The sequence below is a fragment of the Fimicolochytrium jonesii genome, assembly GCF_025526975.1.
Source record: "Fimicolochytrium jonesii strain JEL569 chromosome Unknown EV422scaffold_28, whole genome shotgun sequence".
In the NCBI taxonomy this organism is placed as follows: Eukaryota; Fungi; Chytridiomycota; class Chytridiomycetes; order Spizellomycetales; family Powellomycetaceae; genus Fimicolochytrium; species Fimicolochytrium jonesii.
In genome coordinates this window covers 142822-152585 of record NW_026515695.1, presented here as the reverse complement: position 1 = coordinate 152585, position 9764 = coordinate 142822, and the positions used below count along the sequence as shown (strand labels likewise).

Genomic DNA, 9764 nt, shown 5'->3' with positions numbered 1-9764 from the left:
ATTTGATTCTAGAGAATCTGAAAGACAAACAGCTCTGAGACCGTCCATCTTTTTCTGGGCTGCCAGCCGGGACTTTGGCAAGAATGCGGTATCATTGTTCGGTGAGTTTTGTTGCCGTTTCCAGAAGGGGTTTGGACGCGTTCGATTGTCAGGGCCCGACGCGAATGTGACATAAGCGTCTTCAAATTCAGCTTGTGGGATTCTGAGTTTGGCGACATCGAGCGTCCGGAAGGGTCTGCATGCAATCCCTTCCACCTTCCACCTGATCGTGGGGGGAGCATTTGTCCTTCTGGTCGGTCTCCGGGGCCTCCGAGCGTTTGTTTCCCTCGCTTTCGAATGATCGCCTTTCTCTCCGTGTCCCAAACTGCGCATAATGCTACCCCGCATTTACTCCCGCCGCCCAAGTCCGACGCTCAACTCAATGAACGCTGCAGTGCTTTCGCTTCGTGCTCGGTTGTCAAAGTTTTTGCTTAACGACGACAAGATGCGCCTCTTCGGCATCCGGTTCGCCCAGAAGAGAGAGGCCGAGTACCACGAGTCTCTTCTAGCCGACCGATGGCTCTCCCGTATAACCAAGGTGGTTGGGGTGGGAATCCTGGCCCATTGGGGAGGGATGATGCTGCTTACCCACTTCAATGGGCAGTTCCAGTCAACATACACGTGGGGCGTCGATTTCGGGCTCCTCGGCCCTCTCAGTGTCGTCGCCGCCATTGGATCTTTCCGAAAAGACTGGCAGAAGAGCCGGATATGGGACTTCCTACTGATGCTCAACAGCGTTGCCTGGGTTGTGGTCGCATTAATTGAAGACCATCGCTGCAGGAACGATCCCGTCCCCGAATGCGCCACGGACAATTATCCAACCAGAGCGAACGAAGGACTGTATATCACCTTCGGCCCCTTCATACAGCTCTACATCTTCAACACGCACAAGGGCTTATACGGTTTCGTGCTCTTCCTGACCGACCTGTACCTCGGCATACTCGTCTTCATGGGCGACTCCTCGCAGTTTACTCTTTACATCCTCATCACCGTCTTTCAGATCTTCATGTTCATATTCGCCATCATCTTGGACAACCACCGCCGCACATCTTTCAAGCTCCAGGTCGACCTCAACAACGAGATCTTGGAGACGAAACGCGTCGAGGAGAAGAAACGGCAATTGACTGGTTACGTGTTCCATGAGATCCGCGTCCCGCTTAATACTCTCATTCAGAGCGTCAACTTACTCGAGAAAGGAGGCGCAAAGGACTATGATGCCAGCCTCATTGAGGTGCTCAACACAGGCCTGCGCTCGATCGAGACGTTACTGAATGATGTCCTCGACTTTCAGAAGATCGCTGAAGGATTCTTCCAACTCAATCCGCAACCATGCGATATACATCAGAGCATCCTTACCGTTGTCCATGTCATGGCCGCGTCGGCCAATGCAAAGGGTGTCATTGTCTCGACGAACTTGGATCTGAACGTACCGAGATGTATCGTTTTGGATGACTTTCGGTTCCGGCAAGTTCTGGCGAACTTGATTTCGAACGCGATCAAATTTACGCCTGAACGCAAAGCCATCACAGTCGAGACCGCTGTTGTAGGGCCGTCAAATGGGGAGACAGTGGAGGTGTATGTCGGAGTGTCGGACGAGGGGATTGGGATATCAGCCGAGAATATCGCCAAATTGTTCAAGCCGTGGGTGCAGATCGATGCCCAGCTGAATCAGGGAGGCAAAGGGTCTGGACTCGGCCTCGCGATTTGCGCCAACATCATCCAGGCGATCGGCGGGACGTACGGGATCGAAAGTACCGTCGGGGCGGGATCCACATTCTGGTTCCGCTTCTCCGCCAAGACGTGCAGCGTCGGGTCGAAACCAGCGTCAAGAACACCGTCGTCATCGAAGAACTCGCCTATCCTCTCCGCAAAAGCCACGGCGCTGACGATCGCAGCAAAAAGCATCCCCTTGCACATACTGATCGTCGACGACGACAAGATCAGCCGGATGATGATGCAGCGCATCATGAAGTCGCTGGGACACACGGCCGATATCGCGTCCGATGGGCAGGAAGTCGTCGACCTGTTCGGTGCCTACCCCAAAGTCGGCGAATGCCCCTTCGACGCCATGTTCATCGACAACTTCATGCCGCGCATGAACGGAACCGAAGCCATAAAGTGGCTACGATCACACGGGTGGTCGGAGCTACTCATCGTCTCCACGAGCGGTGTCAGTTTGGTCGAAGAGGAGCGCAGCATTTACGACGCGGGAGCCAACAAGATTTTGAGGAAACCCATCAGCATAGATGTTGTTCGCGACACACTGGAGTGGATTGGAAAAAGCAGACGTGCGGCGCAGGGGCGTCCGGGTGGGCGAGGGATTACGGCCTTGAGCCGCAGCCAGGATGTCGGGCTAAGCGCGGGACGGCAGTTATCCCATCCTTTGCTTTGAGCCTCGGACCTCCGAAAAAGAGGTTGTCGTGACGGGGGCGTGGGCAACTTCGTGCGTGGCGCCGTATCGTATCGCCGCTTCGAGAACCTGGCACCCGCGGGAAGTTATTATCTATGAATCAGTGGTCGATTGCATGTAATACCGCGCGAAGAGGAGAATACCAAGTCCCGCCAATTGAGGCTTCCGAAGCTTCGGTATCGCCGCTCTTCGGCCATTGTCTTACTCCCGACACAAGAAAGAAGCGTTCAGCTGAGCGAAAGACATGTCTTCCATATAGACATTCATGAATGTACTCGTGAGGTGTGATCATTACCGGACATGTATAAAGCGGTCTTTCAAATACAAGGTTACGACTGTCGCATATACATAAGATCGCGCGCCAAAGTTTTGCATCCATTGCTACCTTTGAGTTCGCATAGATTGCACCTTTATTTCTCCCTTCTGTAAATGAATCCTAGTCATATTGGCTTGGTGTCCTGGGTTTCATTGGATCCTACTCTTTCCGCCGTCCCTTTCTGACATACATCATTGCTTTTTTCACTTGGAAATATAAAAGATAAACTGCCGAAGTTCAGGAGCCCACGGATGCCTTGAAAATGACGGGTTGCAAATTGACAGCCGTGAGTGAAATTCAGCCAATGACGACGCGGCAGTGGGAATCTTGATCAATGACGACGCGCGCATCTATAGGTCAGAGTGTGGAAGACGCCGTTTTCGAGGTCGATGGGGAGGGAGGGGAGACATTCCAAGATTAGACTAGAGAGGGCTTCCAAAACCCGATCGTTCCACACGATATGCGGAATGGCTATGTCATCGTGCTCAGTGGGTGCCTTGAGGGGCGATGGATGAACCGCGGAGCGGTTCCATAAGCTTCTGGATTGAGAGCACCCTCCAAGCCAGAACATTGATCGCTATTTGCAGTCTGAGAGGCATAGGCAGTTGCCATTCGACCGCGACGAATGTCCTCATTGCAGTATATCACTGAAGTACGCCATGGTAAACTTGCTGACTTCATCTACAATCGAAGGGATCATTTCAGCCCGTCTGCACCTCCAACATCTCTGCGGTAGTCAACTTACCATCAACATCGACCAAGCCCATGTCACTCTTCGGAAATATCAGATACAGCTCGCGGTCTCCAGACCGTCTGCCTACTATCCACGCTTCCGAAGATGTCTTCATACAAATCTCGTTGACCGCGTCTGGCCCGGACGCGCTGAACATGGGACGTGTGAGATTCATGGACTGGCAAAGATTACACAATGACAAGCCAATGTAACAATCAAACTCACCTCGCGAAATCCTCGTGCATTTGGTTCAGACACTGGACGAGGTCTGATTTTAGTACTGTGGACTTGTACATCCCAATGGAGGTTTTGAACGCAAGGTTCATCGAGTTGTAGTAAAGGTATCGGAAGTGCTGATCTGCAAACTCGCTAAACCGAGGATGAGGTAGTGACAAAGGGGTGTGGTCGAAATGTACTTGCGTACCTCAGATTTCTTGCCTTAGCCCAACCTTCCGTCAATAGTGGCACTAGCACTTTGAGATTCGGCTGCAAGAACGCTGCTAAGCGAGTATAGAAGCTGCCGGACCGAAGATTTCCTCCTGAGGGCTCACTATGTAATACAGGGAACACAAGAGTGCATTCGTCGTCGTACTAAAAGGTGAAATGATGAGATTGCAGGCTGATGCGACGAAAAGTGGTTATTTAACGCACCTGGTATACAATGAGCACATGCTCTTTATCGTCAATGAAGGTCTTATGTAGATTTACATCGTCCGAAGTGGTATCCGTTGGACCAATCAAGTAGCCAGAAAACCTTTGATTAGGTCTCAGTTTGCTTGCTATTGATCGAGTCCGTCCCGACTTTGAAGGCTGTAAGCTCGGTCTTCGAGTCGCTATGATCGGCTACCGGTCAAAGTGGATGAGCAGATGAAACTCTATGACTGCATGACTGTTTCGATAGACGAACCTCGCCTTTCCGCTTGACCTGGTTCACCAATCCATCGTACACGCGTCCAGTCGCGGGGTCCGTGAGATACGAGTACAGAGTTTGGAGCTCCTCAAAACTTTGCAGCCCATTCCAGACTAGTTGGTCATGCCATAAGAAGACTGGTGTCTTCAGTTCGGGGAAGGTTGCGCTTAAGGTGTGTATGAACGAGGCGATGTCGGTATAAGCTGTTTTCGATAATGATGCAAAATTTATACCTGTGGGCAATGGTTCAGACTGGTTGGCCGTAAAACTGCAATTTCAAACATAGCCTTACCATTTAGAGCATATAGCAAATCGAGTGATCCAAAATCTATGCGTTGTAGGTAGCTAATATAGAATTCTTCTAGGAGGTTTCGCAGAGCCGATAAGGAGCGCTTTTGACGAACATAATCCAATCCGCCATGGAATAACTACAACCAAAAGGTATGAGGTTCGAGCGCAACATGCTGCATCAACGTGCAAAACTCACCATACCTTGAATGTATTTGCACATCGCCGCAGCACAGCTTTCAAAATGCTATCCTTGATATCAGAACCCAAAAATTCCGTCACTTTCTTCCCATCCCTCAGTCGAGTCCTTGTACCAAGTCGGACTTTCTTGTGAAAGAACAGTCGTATTTCAGTAAATCGTGACGCTTTGGGGCGTCTGTCCTGCAAACACGCATCCTCGACTATACCATGACCATCCAATAGCCCTTCTCTGCCTCCAGCAAAACCACCCGGTGCTTCCGGGTGTGGACCGTCTCGCAAGGTGTATTTGGAGAAAACGTGCTGGCGAACGTGACGTCAGCAACAAGTCTGGATCGGATAGGATGACATGCGGCCTACCTTGTGAAATTCACCAAGGCCTGAGCTAACCCGACTTGACGAGCCTTTTCGTTTTGTGGAGTTGTATTAGGGTGGAACAGACATATTTGCTCCAGAGCTGTTTCGTCTTTCGGGGCCAAGGAAGGGTTGAAGATCGCTAGATAGACCAGGGAAGGTGGTTCATTTTTCCAGTCCGCCATTCTATTGAGTGCGCAATCCAGCTTGACATCGGTTTCTTCGAATTCCGTATGCTCCGCTTGCCCATGGGGTTTGCAGACTTTTGCCAGATCACCCTGACCGGAATGCCTGTGGCAGTGTGGTCAAACGTCAAATGTGGGGAGATGTGCGGAACGCGGCGGGTAGGAACTTAAGGAGATTAATGCAGAATCTCGCTGGTTTTTGTGTCAATCACGTGACTTGGGAACATTGATGCAACTGCAAACGTCGCTTCTCACCAGAAGGGTGTCATGACAGTCCGGTGTTCGTCACAGATCGCCGAGAAGCTCAGCGGCAGGAGCGACCACTGACGACAGCGCAACAGCACGAAGGAGGCGAACAATGCACAGTTCCCTCTCGAAGTCTGGGACAAAAACTTCAAACACGCTGACGGTCCAGACTCGGGTCACGCCCGCTTGCAGATTGTTCTACAAGATCGTGAATTCATCATTGGGAGGGCTCCCGCCTATACCCTGGATGCAGGTGTTTGGCTACACTGGCTACTGCGACTTGAAGAGAATCATTCCAAATGTCTGCAAATCGTTTCAACTCTTGGTCAAGAAAAAGGGACTTTCGCGTAAATTGGACGCCATTCTATTCCGGGAGAAGCTTGGCCGCGCCAGTCTCAGTCCGATGACACACATCACGTAGAATCCCAGCTTTTCGTGGATCGGATCCGAATGTTCTACTAAAATTCGGCATATCGGCTTCTACCGCAAGAACGGGTTTACAGCTCTCGGAGATAGTTCCGTCGGAAACGAAAACGCCACATCACCACCAACTAGCTAATGCGTTGTTCACTTCGGCTCTGCTCCCGGTATAATCATCCATCACCGTGGAAAAAACCGGCGAAATGTAACGGTTCTCGATGTCATGAAAGCATCGTATCAGGTAAGTCTTCTTCCGTCCGGGCCGCTCTTTCCCTGAAAGATTCGTTGACAGTGCTGCCTCGAAGGCGATGTGCAAGAAGTACTTCGATGATGATGAGCCGTACTACATGTACGACAGCGAATGGAGGAGAATCCCGATGATCACGTGGAGAAGACGAGAGTCCCGTTTCTCGTACAGATTCAGGAAGTGACGGACGGCGAGAGGGACGGAGTAGATGGTCACTTGACCTACCGTGATCGACTCGGGGAGCACACCGGGTTCACTGGGTTTAGGCCCGAGATAGGCACTACCAGTGGTGGAACGGTTGTTTTAGTCACTAACTTCATGGATAGTTGAGCGCTGCGACCGGGAAACGGGCCTCGAGGTACCATGAGATGGGTGCAAACTCTGGACGGCCCGCGACCACAGGTTTGCTGTCCATAGTTGGCTCTTTCCGATTCTAGTATAGCTTTTGTTCTTGATTAGCTTCGGCAGGCGCCTATTCGTAGTTACGTGGTTAGTTACAAGCATCTATCCTGCGAGTTTTGTGCTTGGCAAAACTTTGTGCCTGATGTTTTACTGCGTAGTATGCCGGCAACTCGCAAGCCTCAGGCGGCACTTTGTCCGTCTTAGCGTTACCCTGCGAAAGTGTCGGTTGCTGTCAAGTTGTCAACGCAAGGTTTGGAGTTCTGAGAGGTTTGCCGCCAATCCTCCAGTCAGCCTCCAGTCCCTCCCGTTACAATGCATCACTCCTCCACTCTCAACCTTTAAACTTTATTGTGTCTGCAGCAAACTCATGCTACCCGCCGAGCTCTCAGATGCACTTGCAGTCTTCCCATCACTGTCGCTATCTGCGCGTGCAGATTTTCTGAGAGAGTTGTTCCCAATCTTGCGTCCGTCGGAACTCGGCCTCGCCCTTGACTTACATGCCCAGAATACCAAGGTAAGCCGACTGCTCGCTGCCTTACGGATGTCTGGGATATTGATCTCTAGCGACCGATACACTCCAATCCATATATAGGGCGTCGACTTCGTATCATTAGTTCCGATTGAGACCGCAGTGCACATCGCGTCATATCTTCACTGGACCGACGTGCTGAGGCTTAAACTCGTCTCAAAAGCATGGAAAAGACTCGCCGATAACACCGCGGTATGGCACAGGATCGTCGTGGATCTGTATCAGAGTCATCAGCTATTGGACTACGAAAATGACGGGAAGGATCCGAAAGCCAAAGCTTTGTGGCTTCTGAAAGGGATCCGCTCATGGCAGAAGCCAACCACACCGATTACATTCCAAGCTCACGGCAGCGACGTCATGCACGTCAGGGTGAAAGGGAACATCTTGGTGACTGGGTCTAGAGATAGACTGGTCAAAGCTTGGGACATCCGCACCTTGACGTGCATCGGAACCATGGAGATGGGCAACTTGCTGCATCTAGAGTTCGTTGAGACCCGGCAGGAGCTCATCGTCGTGGGCTGCGATTTCGACTCCCGAATACATATACGGTCATTCTTTTCGCCGGATAGCTATCATATACTCATAGAGCATCCATCTGCGAATTCGGGCCTGTGTGTGGATGAAGAATTCGTATATAGCGGTGGATTGCACGAATTTGCTCCTCCCATATACGTGTGGGATATGAAGACTGGGAAGCTGAAAACAAGATTAGATACCACAACGCATTCGGTACGTTGTCATTCGGAAGAAACCCCACTCATGATCAACATCTCACCGAATCTGCCAGCCGCTCAGCACTTATTCCTTACAAACTACGCCCAAGTATCTAATTGCCATTTGTCAAAACGGCCAGTATGATTATTGGGATCGGGAATCGTTGGCCCATATGGGAGCCGGCGTAGTGCCCACGCCAACACTGGGCGACACGGACTCGTACCTTGACATCAAGGACAGTGCATCGTTGCCAAGTGAGATGAGAGGTATCGGCCGCAGATTCCTTCGCGGCAACTCTGCACGAGCATCACACATTCTCCCGGGCGTCTTCTTCACGGCGATTGCAGAAGCCCAGTACGTCGATCTATGCGAGCCTTTTCCGAACTCCAGAGCTGGAAGGCGGCTTAGCGAAATGTCCTGGATACAGCGGAACGTGAGCGAGCGGTGTATAGTGTGGGGCTGCAGAGACGGGTCTGTCACTATGTATAGGTTCGGTATGGAAGACGGCAACGAGATGATCGTCGATATATAAGGGGTCTTCGATCTGTGATATACTCTGTTAGGTGATTGAGAATGTATCAAAGGCCTCAAACATGTATTTACAAGCTGCTGTATGTTCGTCATGCCCACGTCCCCTCATGCCTGTTCACCAGTCTGCAACCAAGCCTTTAGAATCGTTGTCGAGCGAGTCCCGCTGTTCCCGTTTCGCTCATACACGTCCACCAGCCGATCCCCTGCCAGCTTCTTCAGCGCCTGCAACGTGTCCTCCGTCACAAAATCACGTTCCCCATCATCCTTCTCTTTCACGACCACCATGCCGCCCTTTCCCCGTTTCGTCGCAGGCGACGAGCTGGCTGAGTCTTTCGCCCTTGAGCGCAAGACAGCGTCTGATGCAAGCCTCATCCCATACAGCGCTCGGGTATTGTCTCTACATAATTCCAGCGCAGCACAGTAATGCTTTAAAGCGACGTCGAACTTGCCCAACGTGTATGTCACGTCCGCGTATCGAATGTGGTAGAGGTGGTTCTGCGGCCTCAGAACCAGGATCTCCTCCAGGCAAAACGCCGCCTGTGGGATCAGGTTCTCCGCCAGGTACAGTGACGCCAATTCTGCCCATCCTTCCACGTCCTGCATGAAGGCATCCACGTACACCACCAGCTTCTCGATCGCTTCGGCCCGCTTTCCCTGGGACACCAACAGTCCTATCAGGCGCTTGTGTATTGTCACGTTGGTTTCGTCTTCCTGTACCGCGGCTTCGTAGATTGCCTGCGCGCCTGCGTAATCCTTCTCTGCTTCTTTGATCAACCCCTGCAACCTCTGCATGCGAATCGAGCTTTTCACAGGAAATTGTTGTTGTAAGGCCTGGAACTGCTTTGTGGCGGATGGGACGTCACCGGCGTCCAAAGCCGCGATGAGCACCTGCTCATGGACGGCAAGGCGCTCTATCGTGTCGAGACTTTGCGTTGCAACGAGCTTGGTGCCTAGCTCGACGATCTTGGTGGGGTCGTAATCTAGGTGAATGTCTGTGTCGTGGATGCCGGGCTCTGCGGTGCCGAGGCGGATAGCGGCCAGGTGTTCTCGTGCCGTGGCGGCATTAAAAGGTGAAGGAGACATCTGCCGTGGTGGTTGCCGTACAAAGTGGGGAACTAGAGTGGACTATGAGTAAGCCTTCAGACAGCTGAGCGGCGACGATCGGGAATATTCTGTAGGCAATCGGGGGGCTGGTGTTGGGCTTGGATGGAAGTGCTGCCGCTCTCGGCGTGGTGCTCGAAT

General features: G+C 51.8%; 4 protein-coding genes across 4 annotated transcripts; 2 read left to right on the top strand and 2 right to left on the bottom strand.

Moving 5' to 3' along the window:
- On the top strand, window positions 1-2490 carry EV422DRAFT_223174 (uncharacterized protein). The gene has a single exon (XM_053065484.1). It carries the CDS (start codon window positions 374-376, stop codon window positions 2429-2431), a length of 2058 nt encoding a protein of 685 aa, XP_052922369.1. The 5' UTR covers window positions 1-373; the 3' UTR covers window positions 2432-2490.
- Window positions 2491-3396: 906 nt separating this feature from the next.
- Window positions 3397-5433, bottom strand: EV422DRAFT_570739 (uncharacterized protein; the record flags this gene model as incomplete). The annotated part of the gene is made up of 10 exons (XM_053072910.1): window positions 3397-3446; window positions 3511-3647; window positions 3724-3867; window positions 3923-4089; window positions 4150-4341; window positions 4406-4641; window positions 4701-4836; window positions 4901-5023; window positions 5104-5197; window positions 5255-5433. The coding sequence occupies 10 exons, from the start codon at window positions 5431-5433 to the stop codon at window positions 3397-3399; spliced, it is 1458 nt and encodes a 485-aa protein (XP_052922368.1).
- A 1566-nt stretch (window positions 5434-6999) lies between these two features.
- Window positions 7000-8381, top strand: EV422DRAFT_223278 (WD40-repeat-containing domain protein). The gene is made up of 2 exons (XM_053065485.1): window positions 7000-7262; window positions 7341-8381. Exons 1-2 carry the CDS (start codon window positions 7116-7118, stop codon window positions 8133-8135), a joined length of 942 nt encoding a protein of 313 aa, XP_052922367.1. The 5' UTR covers window positions 7000-7115; the 3' UTR covers window positions 8136-8381.
- Window positions 8382-8576: 195 nt separating this feature from the next.
- Window positions 8577-9721, bottom strand: EV422DRAFT_541640 (uncharacterized protein). Its single transcript, XM_053071219.1, has one exon. The coding sequence runs from the start codon at window positions 9603-9605 to the stop codon at window positions 8628-8630; it is 978 nt and encodes a 325-aa protein (XP_052922366.1). The 5' UTR covers window positions 9606-9721; the 3' UTR covers window positions 8577-8627.
- Window positions 9722-9764: the final 43 nt, after the last annotated feature.

What these genes read in the sequence shown, in the direction of transcription:
- EV422DRAFT_223278 (XM_053065485.1), top strand. Translation starts at nt 7,116, where the DNA reads ATGCTACCCGCCGAGCTCTCAGATGCACTTGCAGTCTTCCCATCACTG. An exon ending in TACATGCCCAGAATACCAAG is followed by an intron (nt 7,263 to 7,340) that starts GTAAGCCGACTG and finishes ATCCATATATAG; the next exon opens with GGCGTCGACTTCGTATCATT.
- EV422DRAFT_223174 (XM_053065484.1), top strand. Translation starts at nt 374, where the DNA reads ATGCTACCCCGCATTTACTCCCGCCGCCCAAGTCCGACGCTCAACTCA.
- EV422DRAFT_541640 (XM_053071219.1), bottom strand. Translation starts at nt 9,605, where the DNA reads ATGTCTCCTTCACCTTTTAATGCCGCCACGGCACGAGAACACCTGGCC.